Source organism: Salvelinus fontinalis, chromosome 2 (assembly GCF_029448725.1).
Source record: "Salvelinus fontinalis isolate EN_2023a chromosome 2, ASM2944872v1, whole genome shotgun sequence".
NCBI classification, from domain to species: domain Eukaryota; kingdom Metazoa; phylum Chordata; class Actinopteri; order Salmoniformes; family Salmonidae; genus Salvelinus; species Salvelinus fontinalis.
Genome location: NC_074666.1, coordinates 24,338,391 through 24,352,341, shown reverse-complemented (window position 1 = coordinate 24,352,341; position 13,951 = coordinate 24,338,391). Strand labels below are relative to the sequence as shown.

Sequence of the window (13,951 nt, the reverse complement as noted above, 5' to 3'; positions counted from 1 at the left end):
GGATTGTGAATGGCTAGCCAGGGAACCCCCAACACCACCGGAAACCCAGGTGAATCAATAATGTAGAAACTAATCTGCTCCCTATGATCCCCCTGCGTTACCATGTCCAGCGGAATCGTGGCCTCCATGATCAGCCCTGACCCTAACGGTACCATGTCCAGCGGAATCGTGGCCTCCATGATCAGCCCTGACCCTAACGGTCGGCTATCTAAGGAGTGCACAGGGAAAGGTGGGTCTATCTGCACCAGCAGAATACACAACTTACGGGCGAGTCCGCGATCCATAAAACTCCCAGCTGTGCCTGAGTCTACTAGCGCCTTATGCTGGAGAGAGGGGAAAAACGCAGGGAAAAAAATAACCAAAAACATGTGACCAACAGGAAGCTCTGGGTGAGTCTTGTGCCTACTCACCTGGGGTGACCGAGAAGTATTCCGCCTGCCATCTCTACTCCCAGAGGCGCTCCTCCAGCACCGGTCCGAAGTGTGTCCTCTTCGGCCACAATAGGTGCAAGAGAAGCAACCTCCTCCGGCCCCCCTAGATGCAGCCCCTCCCAACTCCACCGGAGTTGGAGCGGGAGGGCTGGGAGGTGGAACTGACAGGACCCCCTCTGAACGCCCGCGGGCAGCTAGCAGGTTGTCCAGTCGTATTGACATGTCAATGAGCTCATCGAGGGAGAGTGCAGTGTCTCGACAAGCTAGCTCCCGACGGACGTCCTTCCGAAGGCTACATCGGTAATGGTCCATCGGGGCCCTGTCATTCCACCCCGCACCAGCAGCCAAGGTCCGGAACTCCAATACGAAGTCTTGCGCACTCCTCGTCTCCTGTCTGAGGTGGAACAGTCGCTCACCCACCGCTCGGCCCTCCTGAGGGTGGTCAAATACGGCCCGAAAGCGGCGGGTGAACTCTGGGTAGTGGTCTCGAACCGAGTCTGGGCCGTTCCAGACCGCGTTAGCCCATTCCAGGGCTCTACCCGTCAGACAGGAGATGAGGAGGCTAACACTCTCCTCTCTAGAGGGAGTCGGATGAACGGTGGCCAAGTAGAGCTCCAACTGGAGCAAAAACCCCTGGCACCCAGCCACCGCTCCGTCGTACTCCCTTGGGAGCGCGAGACGCAACGCGCCTGAACCAGATGCTGACGTTGAAGGAGTAGGTTGCGACGTCTGTGAAGGAGCTGGTGTAGATCATCATGTCCATCGCCGACCCAATCCGATGGAGAACGGCGGTGTGATGAAGGACACGCTCCTCCATCGATGGAAGAGGGGTGGTTGCTGCTTCTGCTGACTCCATGGCGGGTGCGGGCTTCTGTCACAATTCCGATGGTGGAAATGAAGGAGTCAGGTGCAGAGAGCAGGGTAATCTCAATCAAGTGGATTTATTATTTCACCCAGAAATAATCTCATAAACGGCGACGCCACACAAACAACGGGCGCGTCAAAATACTGTCCAGCATAAATAGGACTGAAATCCACTAAACAAAACACCACCAACACAAACAGAAAAACAAGCCCGCACAAAAGTCGGCGGGCCAACTGGGTTTAAATAACCCCCTACCCTAAACACAAAACAGGTGATACCAATTAGACAAACTCAAAAGAAAACAGAAAAGGGGATCGGTGGCAGCTAGTAGACCAGAGACGACGACCGCCGAGCGCCGCCCGAACGGGAAGAGGCACCATCCTCGGCGGGATTCGTAACAAATGTCAGAATAATAGTAGAGAGAATGATTTATTTCAGCTTTTTTTCTTTCATCACATTCCCAGTGGGTCAGAAGTTTACATACACTTAATTAGTATTTGGTAGCATTGCCTTTAAATTGGTTAAACTTGGGTCAAACGTTTCAGGTAGCCTTCCACAAGCTTCCCACAATAAGTTGGGTGAATTTTGGCCCATTCCTGTAACTGAGTCAGGTTTGTAGGTCTCCTTGCTCGCACACACTTTTCCAGTTCTGCCCACACATTTTCTATAGGATTGAGGTCAGGGCTTTGTGATGGCCACTCCAATACCTTGACTTCACATAATCACATATTGGAGTGGAAACAAACATGAAATAAGACAAGAAACGGAAAACTTGAGCGTGCATAACTATTCACTCCCCCAAAGCCAATACTTTGTAGAGCCACCTTTTGCAGCAATTACAGCTGCAAGACTCTTGGGGTTTGTCTCTACAAGCTTGGCACATCTAGCCACTGGTATTTTTGGCCATTCTTCAAGGCAAAAATGTTCCAGCTCCTTCAAGTTGGACTGGTTCCACTGAGTATAGCAATATTTCAGTCATAACACAGATTCTCAATTGGATTGAGGTTTGGGCTTTGACTATGCCATTCCAAGACATTTAAATGTTTCCCCTTAAACCATTCAAGTGTTGCTTTAGCAGTATGCTGGGGTCATTGTCCTGCTGGAAGGTGAACCTCCATCCCAGTCTCAAATCTCTGGAAGACTGAAACAGGTAGCGCCATCAATCATTCCTTCAATTCTGACAAATTTCCCAGTCCCTGCAGATGAATAACATCCCCACAGCATGATGCTGCCGTTTTGGCGAACACCAAACGTGTATGCTTATTTTTTTCTTTAAGCAATGGTTTGTTATGGTGCCATATTCTTTCCAATTTTTAATAATGTATTTAATGGTGCTCCGTGGGATGTTCAAAGTTTCTGTTATTTTTTAAATAACTCAACCCTGATCTGTACTTCTCCACAACTTTGTCCCTGACCTGTTTGGAGAGCTCCTTGGTCTTCATGGTGTTGCTTGCTTGGTGGTGCCCCTTGCTCCGTGGTGTTGCAGACTCTGGGGCCTTTCAGAACAGGTGTACATATATGGAGATCATGTGACAGATCATGTGACACTTAGATTGCAAACAGGTGGACTTTATTTAACTAATTAAGTGACTTCTGAAAGTCATTGGTTGCACCAGATCTCATTTAGGGGCTTCATAGCAAAAGGGGTGAGTACATATGCACGCACCACTTTTCCATTTATTTATTTTGTGACTTTCTTGAAAATAGTATTTTGTGTATGTCCATTACATGAAATCCAAATAAAAATCCATTTAAATTACATGTTGTAATGTAACAAAATACGAAAAACGCCAAGGGGGATGAATACTTTTGCAAGGTACTGTATTCAAACATCAGCAACCACTACAACCCAATTACAGGTATAGTAATGTCTTCACAAGAATGTGTACTGAAGCACACGGTTATCTGATTAATAAAACACTAAACTGGAGCTCATCTCTATGTTAGGAATGATCTCTCTCCTTTAATTCCCTCTGATACAGATATCTTCTCTGCGCCAGTGAGAGGGGTCTACTACTTCAGATTTACCCTTTGTGGTATTGGTACAAACTGGATGGGTGCTTTGCTTTATGAAAATGTCAGTATAAAAAAGTCAGTATTGTATGTTGATGAAATCAATAGCGGTGGGCATAAAAAGTTTGTGTCTAATGCAGCTGTGCTACATCTGGAGGAGGGTGATGTGGTATACATGAAAACCAGTGAGAGGGCTTATGATGTTTCAAATAACCGCACTATCTTCAATGGCTTCCTTCTCTTCCCAATGTGAAATGAACACCATGTTGTGATGAGAAGCTTCACTAAAGTGTATTGATGCTGGGGATACCGCTCGAATATGACCAGTGTAATTTACTCTCACTAATAAATGCAAGATTGACAACTATACAACGTGATACCTTTGTGATTCAATATTATTTTGGTCAACATCTGGGGTTTCCTGGATATATAGAATGTAAACATATTGAAATAACTTCGTATCATAAGCATGTGTTTGTGGAGTTGTTCAGAGGGATGGTACCGTATATTTTGAAACAGTAGATGGCAGCAATACTCAATAAAACAATCACTGCCTGCACTAACAACTCAGAATAGGGGTAATAACAATGATAAGACATGGATATAAAGCTGCAATTACCTCAGAGTTAAACCATGTGCCATTACACTGTACATTGATCATGGTGATTGCGCTGTAAAAAAAAAAAAAATCTGATTGTCAAATACTATTTCAGTTATACAGTATAATCCTGATTCCCCGCATAGCAGCAGCATACCACCCTGCATACCACTACTGGCTTGCTTCTGAAGCTAAGCAGGGTTGGTCCTGGTCAGTCCCTGGATGGGACACCAGATGCTGCTGGAAGTGGTGTTGGAGGGCCAGTAGGAGGCACTCTTTCCTCTGGTCTATAAAATATCCCAATGCCCCAGGGCAGTGATTGGGGACACTGCCCTGTGTAGGGTGCCGTCTTTCGGATGGGACGTTAAACGGGTGTCCTGACTCTCTGAGGTCATTAAAGATCCCATGGCACTTATCGTAAGAGTAGGGGTGTTAACCCCGGTGTCCTGGCTAAATTCCCAATCTGGCCCTCAAACCATCATGGTCACCTAATAATCCCCAGTTTACAATTGGCTCATTCATCCCCCTCCTCTCCCCTGTAACTATTCCCCAGGTCGTTGCTGCAAATGAGAACGTGTTCTCAGTCAACTTACCTGGTAAAATAACGATAAATAAATAAATAGTGAGAACATTTGTTTGTGAAGTTGAATATTGGATTTCACTGTTGCTTTATATGAATTGTGTTGTTAATAATTCTGTCAAATATGTTATATTCTGAGAGAGTATTAAATATGTGTAGCGGGTACTGTAGTTAGATTGTGACACAACGTACTATGAACATACACAGTCCATGGCAGAAATATTAGCTCCAGACTATTGTAGCGAATGGTGGGGCAGGGAAGTGAATCCGGGTCGCTGGCATGAAAAGGCAAAAACCATACGTATCACGTCAACCGGATTAACCCCATGGTGGAAATTGTAAAGTGGTCCATATAGCAAGGATCGCTACAATATCATCATAAGCAGGACAAGTCATCAGAATATTAGAAAAAAACACAGTTTAAAATTAGCCAAAAATGTATTTTTCTTTCTTGTATCACAAAATGAACTAAAAAGTGTACAATGCAGAAACTGCTGTCAACCCATCACCCACATGATGTGTTGAGAGACACAGGGTAAAATATCATGTCTTCTCTGCTGGTGTGATACCCTGCAGCAATTTGCCTTATCTTGTTTTTCAAGTCTGGTGGTACTTTTCACCCAGTCCCTTCCCTTGTGATTTTAGTCACTTCCTTCTGTCTCACTCTCTTTCTCTCTCCTTCCCCTCAGATGAATTTCGGATGCCAGTCACCCAGCCATAGTTCTGTGTGTGCGCATGAGAAAGGGAATAGTGAGAGAGAAAGAGAAAGCGAGAGAGAGAGAGGGAGGAAGAGAGGAAGGGAGAGGGATAGTCGGACAGAGTGCTGAACGTAGGGCAGTGCATCATTATGTTATGATGTAAACAGGGAGGCAGGAAGGAAGAGAGGGACCAAAATAAGAGGAGGAGAGAGGGAATAAACTGAGAACGCAGCTGGACTACATGTCTAGTCTGAGGGAGCCAGATTAGTGGTGACTCAGAGCTTTTGGAATACTTACCAGAAGGGAATATGGCTTTGCACCACTGTTAGACTTATAGTGTATGCTCATGTGAGTTTGTGGGTGCCACGGAGGGACTGAAAGGGAGAAGGAGTTCAACCTCATCAAAAAAAGAGTCATTCAGTGCCCCCCTCCTCAAAGACTTTGAGCAGAGGAGTACAGAGGAGGGGGGCAAGGTGGAGAGGAGGCCAGGTGGAGAGGTGGACCCCCACGTCTGGACCCAGAATACCGAAAGGACAAAGTGAAACGTGCCACAGCTCAACCCAAGGTTTGACAAACGCTGATAAATGGTAAGTCACCTGAACATGCTTAGTGACCCGGTCAAGATTGACTGTGAAGGCAGGGGACAGGTTTGTCATTGCTCTGTCCTGGATATAAATCCGCTAGCCTTTATATAGTGATGATGAGAGGACACTGTTTACCCCTCTTTTACAGTGTCAGAAAGGGAATTATTGGCAGATTGATCAACTGTGTATGAGGAGGAGCTAAGGCATTTGTCACGGAATGTTCCGTAGTGACATCAAATGGGGTCAGTTGGGACTACAACCAACTGACATCTACAATGTGACAGTTAAAGAGTGGTGCCTGCAGGCACAACTGATTAGATGATCTGCCTGCAATTCTGACAGCGCTGCATGAAGCCTGGGGGGTGAGGGTGGGCTGTGGGACATTTTTTTTTTTTTTTGCATGCACACACTCAGTCACACACAGCTATCTTGAGGTATTTTACTGTATCAGCAAATGCAAACTCACACATTGTTTAAGGCACACACACTGCCTCTTATACACACTAAACTCACACACACACACACACACACACACACACACACACACACACACACACACACACACACACACACACACACACACACACACACACACACACACACACACACACACACACACACACACACACACACACACACACACACACACACACAATTGTCCTTGCTTAGGCCACAAACTATAGTTGCATGCATCAGTCAAATAAAGACACACATACACACTCTGCTACTCTGGCATTTACTGCGTCAGTTAAATGCACACACAGTCACTGATTCATTTCCCCTTGTCAGGCTTTAATAAGTCGTTAGCATAAATTCATACATTATACCCCGCCCAAGGTGGGGACAGGACGGTGTGAGAGGATGCCCATGAGGGAGACAGAGAGAGAGGTCACCACAGGAGTCATGCTGTGACTAGATGATCTCTGTGAAATATGACCTCTGAAGGAAACAGAACCTGGGCAGGCCATGCTTTTATGTTCTGAATATAATGTGCTGAATCCAGTAAGGTTTTCCTTTGACTAAAATTAAGCAAGGGTCAAAGGAAGGACTCCAAAGACTGTGTTTCTTGACTGTCATGCACCCCCCTGTCCTGCTCTGTGACACCTTGGTGTTATGAGGGTACTGTAATTCAGCTCACAATACTAAAACAACCTCTTCTACATTATCTGACATAATATTGTCTCACATTGTCAGTGTAGTGTTTATCTCTCACATTGTCAGTGTAGGGTTTATCTCTCACATTGTCAGTGTAGGGTTTATCTCTCACATTGTCACTGTAGGGTTTATCTCTCACATTGTCACTGTAGGGTTTATCCTTCTAAATTCTTTCATGTTTGTTCTAACTTGTGGTAGACGAGAAAAGGTCCATTATTCATGACTATCTCCAATTTGCTATCAAGGCTTTAGACCTTTGCTTGTCCTCTATTTCTGATGCGTATGGGCAGCTCTGGCAGTGTCCTTGATTTGTACTTTGTTGGAATCCAATTGTTCTGCCCTGGTAAAGATTCCTTTCACAGTGCCTTATCAAAATGAGACATCCTAATGTGCTCTTTACAGTAAACTAACCTTGACTTTCCCATAGATGTGATGGTGGACACAAGCTCTCCTGGGTTTTCAGGCAACTGAGTCAGTTGGCCAGGTGATGGGGAGACGGGCGGCTGACCTGACCACTCCTGTGCCAGTACTGGGAGTTCCTGCCCTGGTGGGGGTGCGTGGTTGGAGTACAGCAGGGGGGGAGAGGGCTGGAGGAGTGCTGCCACTGACATGGGGTCCCCAGTGCAGCATCGGAGTGCAGACTTCACCCGGCGTGAGAGCTCCACCCATCCTGCACAGGACAAAACTAACAGGCACATTCCCCAGTCAATCAGAAAGAAGCATTACTCCTACATGCAATGGCTACATCCCAAAAGAGGCAAAGGAAGAGGACGGAATCAGACGGACTAAGAGTGTCAGACAAAGAGGTGTTCTTTCAAAACAGAGGAGTTTAGATTCCAAGACCAAAAAGGGTGTGACATTTGAAGAGATTTCCAGTGAGCTTACAGAGAATGTGGTCTTCAACCAATGGAAAAGTGGGACTTATTGCTATGCCCAAGCAATCAAGACTAACCCACACCTATTAGGGGGCGTGGGGAACGGCAAGATCAAAGGGAGGCGGGACTTGCGTTACACAAATGGCAGCATCGTTGACTCGGAGGCTATAGGAGGGATTTGTATTGACGGCAGTGATGAGGCGGAGCCTGTCTCGACCATGTCCTCTCGAGGAAGGGACCAATCAAAACCTAAAGAACATTCTGTGGCACATTCATATTGTGGGAATGCAAAACGACCACCTGCTCCCCCACCTCTCTGGATGCTCCAGCAAATGTGCAGACACTGTGGAGGGAGACAGACTGTGGTCCCTGGAGCTGGAGATGGAGATGCCAGTCTGGAAGTTAAGAGCCCTTCCTCTGCATGCCCTGAAGGAACAACAGCCATGAAAACACCTATTTCACTCACAGACAGAAACCACCTTCTCCCTTCACATTCTGAGAAAGAAAGGAACTCTACATGCTCCATTCCGAGGCTTGCAGACAGGGATCTGTTACAAAGACAGCTGACACAAACAGAATCTCAATCCACCCACCCCCGCTGTAAACCCCCTATTCACAACAATAAAGACAGGAAGCCCAACCTGCCTGCAAACCCAGCGCCTGCATGGAAAACCAAAGATCTGAAACAGACTAATGGTTATACCTCACATCATACATACCCCCTGCATACCTCTATCAGAGCCCCAGTAGAAACCCTAGTTACACCTTCACATACACACTCAGACAAGCCAACCTGCCAAAGAACCATCTTACACACAAAATCTATAACAGTCACTAAGGCAACTATTGAACCCAGGTGTGCAGATGCCAACACCTTTGAGACCCCATCTCACTGGAGTAAGATTCCTCGACCGAAAATACTCAAAATGTATCCTCAGATCGCAATAGCCACCAGGGCAAACACGCCACGGACACACCGTAAACATCCAAAGACACCCACACACCCAAATACACAGCCCAACCCATCAAACACATCATGTACATCTACTCACCCGTATCCTCCAAACACACCATACAGAACCTTTCCTCCAAACCATGTTAATCCATCCCATGTTATTAGAGCACCTAAGCCTGAAAACACAACAACACAGTCTAACACTGCTACAACATTACATAGAAGTGCATCCCCTTACCCAGCTAACACACACACAGCTACAGCTCCCACCCCTGAAAGCACACCGACGACAACCACAACACTCCTAAACAGTGCTACTAAAACGATACATAGAACAACACTCTCTAGCCTCGCTAACACATTACACATAGCTACAACTCTAAAAGCAGCAAACACACCATGCAAAGCCCCTCTCTCTTACCCTTACAACCCCTCACACACAACTACTCCCACAAGCTATCATAACCCCTCACACACAACTACACCCACAAGCTATTATAACCCCTCACACACAACTACTCCCACAAGCTATTATAACCCCTCACACACAACTACTCCCACAAGCTATTATAACCCCTCACACACAACTACTCCCACAAGCTATTATAACCCCTCACACACAACTACTCCCACAAGCTATTATAACCCCTCACACACAACTACTCCCACAAGCTATTATAACCCCTCACACACAAATACACCCACAAGCTATTATAACCCCTCACACACAACTACTCCCACAAGCTATTATAACCCATCACACACAACTACTCCCACAAGCTATTATAACCCATCACACACAACTACTCCCACAAGCTATTATAACCCCTCACACACAACTACTCCCACAAGCTATTATAACCCCTCACACACAACTACTCCCACAAGCTATTATAACCCCTCACACACAACTACTCCCACAAGCTATTATAACCCCTCACACACAACTACTCCCACAAGCTATTATAACCCCTCACACACAACTACTCCCACAAGCTATTATAACCCCTCACACACAACTACTCCCACAAGCTATTATAACCCCTCACACACAAATACACCCACAAAACATTTGTTCCATACCCTTAACCTGTCAAACACATCACACACACCTAGTTCCCCTGATGCATCCCCCATAACACCCCCTAACGTTGATAACGCATCACATACAACTATATCCTCTCTCTCTTCAAATGCCTTATACACAGCTACGCAGCATCAGTCCTCATCCACGTCACTGACGATCTGTAGACCACTGATCATGACACAGACACACAACAATAAACCACCTGACCCATCAAACAGATCAACCACTAACACACAGAATAACAGCACATTTAGAAATACACATATTGAACAAACCGCTGCCCTTCACACCAGCTCTCATAACAGATTTGAGGTTGATCCAATAATGCATGCAAATGTATATGCCAAAGTATTGTCTCTGTCTAGCAAAAGTAGACACTGTACTCCTGTCATCGTATCACAGACACATCAGGAAAGACACTCTGGAATATTCAATGCATCACAGGTCACTAACCTTCCAAAACACATCACTGAAATAAAGATAAACAAAGAATGGGAACAGCAGGGACACATTGTCACACAACATCAGGGAGACCTTTTCACAAACCTAAAACCTGGATCTGAGTGTCACAAAGAGCACATTCCCTCCAGCGTGTTACATACACATGCAAATACCACATTTAGATTCAGCCTTGACAGGCAGATATACACAAATTATGCTCCACCTTCCAGCACACCACAGACACAAACAGATTCTAAGCCCCTCATTGCATCACAGACAAACACTACTGCACATGTCAAACCCATCCCCGAAACACCAACCCACATAAACACAGACTTCCGTTCCACACCAACCCCACACAAACGCACAAGCCCCACACACCGACTCATACCACAGGCCCGTCCTTACACAATCACTGAGCTCCTCACACACAAAGCCATAAACCCCAAGTACAACCCCCTTTTGCCACCATCACGCATGGCACACCTAGCATCCTACACCCTCACCCATCCCAATCAGACACACCAGATGATTCATCCAGTATTTTTGTTGTCGAGTATCATCCCACAACCCTCCCGAGACGACCCTAGGCTGGCTCATTCCCACCCGGCTGATACAGACCTGCTGCTGCTGCCCCTCTCCCCACAGTGCAGCAGGCCAGCCCCTCTCCAGAGGAGGCTGCAGTGTGTGGAGGCCAGCCTGGCAGCCAACCAGGACAGGATCACTACACTTCTCAACATTATCCAAGACCTTGAGATGAGCCATGCTCTCAACAAGGGGTAAGAGATAGAGGAAAAGAGAAAGAGAAAGCCAACTTGAGAAAGGGAAGAAATAGAAAGGGAAGTAGAAGGAGTGAGTAGAGAAAGTGAATGGCTGACATTACAGAGAAGAGGGAAGGAATTAGAGAGAAGCCTCTTTTGTTCTAGTTAACATCTCCTGCTCTTTGTTTCAGTCTGCGATGCTACAGGACAGGCCAGGACCTCCGGGAGTGCTCCACCTGTCAGAAGACTGCTTGTATCGTATATAGGTGAGACACAGGAAGCATGGTCAGATCGGCGGACTCTTTCCTCCTGATTTTGCTTTCCTCCTTTTTCACCCTCTCTTGCTCTATCTCTCTGTCCCTGCAGTGTGGAGTATGACTTCAGGCAGCAAGAGAGATGTTTCTTGGAGGTTTTGTATCCTCAGAGGGCTGACAACAACACTCCTCCCTCCCTGCCCCACAACAGCACCCTGCTGACGAACGCCATCACTAAGACCATGACCAAGTCCAAGGTTAAAAGCAAAAAGCTGTGCAAGATGCTTTTCCAATGGCTGCCTAGGAAAATTCAGCGAACAAAGTCCTCCTTTCACCAACTCTCTCCAGATCATTTGAATTCCTAGCATGTTATTCATGAGGTATTGAGGTATCCCTGTAATATAAGATCTGATGGTGTGTTCAAGAGAACTGTGAACTCTGAAAAATACAATGTCAAATCAAGACGTCAGTGATCTTCAGGTCGGAAAGTCAGAGCTCTTGAAAGAGGCTGAGTTCCTGAGTCGGAATTCTGAGTTAGATGAACGTTCCAAACGATTTTTCCCTGTTGGAGCAAGTTTTTCTGGGAGTTCCCAGTTGTCTTGAGCATACTGAAGTCGGAAGTCAGAGATTTCCAAGTTCCCAATTAATTTGAACTCGGCATGATGTCCCTATCACAGCAAGTAGCACTTGTCATTGTAGAAGACACCTACATCCCTTCCTGTCCATATGATGGGTGTTCTGAAATCTGATTTGCTCCTTAATGGCTGGTTGACACCCTATTGTCCAATCAAGACATAGCATGAACAGGAATTGCCCTTAGTAACTACAGACCTTTGCCCAGTCTAGCAAGTCTATCATATGGAGAAAACTTCATCCCTCAGGTTAAAATCATGAACTTTCATCCAAAGCACATGCACTAGTTGTTGAACTAGATACGACATTCAAAAGTTTGCTAGATTGCAATCACTATTTTCAGAGCCTATTGTAGATGATAGTCCATATTCTATAGTATTTTATTGTAGCTAAGCATCAAATTAAGTGTTGCAGTCCTCTTACAGATTCCCCTACCAGCTTATCCCAGGGTCAATGTATATACATTGAAATAAACCAAAGCCCACAGTACATACTGTAAACATTTTCTTTTCATGTGTGATTAAAATTGCTTATCGCTGACATCGATGTCTATCCTTCCTTGTAAGTAATATAATCTCTTACATAAAACACACATAAGGTGCTGGGACATATACAGTGGGGAGAACAAGTATTTGATACACTGCCGATTTTGCAGGTTGTCCTACTTTCAAAGCATGTAGAGGTCTGTCATTTTTTATCATAGGTACACTTCAACTGTGAGAGACGGAATCTAAAACAAAAATCCAGAAAATCACATTGTATGATTTTTAAGTAACTAATTTGCATTTTATTGCATGACATAAGTATTTGATCACCTACCAACCAGTAAAAATTCCGGCTCTCACAGACCTGTTAGTTTTTCTTTAAGAAGCCCTCCTGTTCTCCACTCATTACCTGTATTAACTGCACCTGTTTGAACTCGTTACCTGTATAAAAGACACCTGTCCACACACTCAATCAAACAGACTCCAACCTCTCCACAATGGCCAAGAACAGAGAGCTGTGTAAGGACATCAGGGATAACATTGTAGACCTGCACAAGGCTGGGATGGGCTACAGGACAATAGGCAAGCAGCTTGGTGAGAAGGCAACAACTGTTGGCGCAATTATTAGAAAATGGAAGAAGTTCAAGATGACGGTCAATCACCCTCGGTCTGGGGCTCCATGCAAGATCTCACCTCGTGGGGCATCAATGATCATGAGGAAGGTGAGGGATCAGCCCAGAACTACACGGCAGGACCTGGTCAATGACCTGAAGAGAGCTGGGACCACAGTCTCAAAGAAAACCATTAGTAACACACTACGCCGTCATGGATTAAAATCCTGCAGCGCACGCAAGGTCCCCCTGCTCAAGCCAGCGCAAGTCCAGGCTCGTCTGAAGTTTGCCAATGACCATCTGGATGATCCAGAGGAGGAATGGGAGAAGGTCATGTGGTCTGATGAGACAAAAATAGAGCTTTTTGGTCTAAACTCCACTCGCCGTGTTTGGAGGAAGAAGAAGGATGAGTACAACCCCAAGAACACTATCCCAACCGTGAAGCATGGAGGTGGAAACATCCTTCTTTGGGGATGCTTTTCTGCAAAGGGGACAGGATGACTGCACCGTATTGAGGGGAGGATGGATGGGGCCATGTATCGCGAGATCTTGGCCAACAACCTCCTTCCCTCAGTAAGATCATTGAAGATGGGTCGTGGCTGGGTCTTCCAGCATGACAATGACCCGAAACACACAGCCAGGGCAACTAAGGAGTGGCTCCGTAAGAAGCATCTCAAGGTCCTGGAGTGGCCTAGCCAGTCTCCAGACCTGAACCCAATAGAAAATCTTTGGAAAGAGCTGAAAGTCCGTATTGCCCAGCGACAGCCCCGAAACCTGAAGGATCTAGAGAAGGTCTGTATGGAGGAGTGGGCCAAAATCCCTGCTGCAGTGTGTGCAAACCTGGTCAAGAACTACAGGAAACGTATGATCTCTGTAATTGCAAACAAAAGTTTCTGTACCAAATATTAAGTTCTGCTTTTCTGAT

At 45.9% G+C, this 13,951-nt stretch overlaps 1 protein-coding gene across 2 annotated transcripts; it reads left to right on the top strand.

Annotated features, from left to right (window-relative positions):
• Positions 1-5,147: 5,147 nt before the first annotated feature.
• On the top strand, positions 5,148-12,470 carry LOC129815140 (mucin-2-like). 2 transcript variants are annotated; one of them, XM_055868568.1, is made up of 4 exons: positions 5,148-5,772; positions 7,352-11,061; positions 11,235-11,309; positions 11,410-12,470. In XM_055868568.1, the coding sequence occupies exons 2-4, from the start codon at positions 7,412-7,414 to the stop codon at positions 11,660-11,662; spliced, it is 3,978 nt and encodes a 1,325-aa protein (XP_055724543.1). In that variant the 5' UTR covers positions 5,148-5,772; positions 7,352-7,411; the 3' UTR covers positions 11,663-12,470. The 2 variants fall into 2 exon arrangements, with proteins under 2 accessions (XP_055724543.1, XP_055724550.1); XM_055868575.1 differs by lacking the exon at positions 5,148-5,772 and having other exon boundaries at positions 5,795-11,061.
• The last annotated feature ends 1,481 nt before the right edge of the window (positions 12,471-13,951 follow it).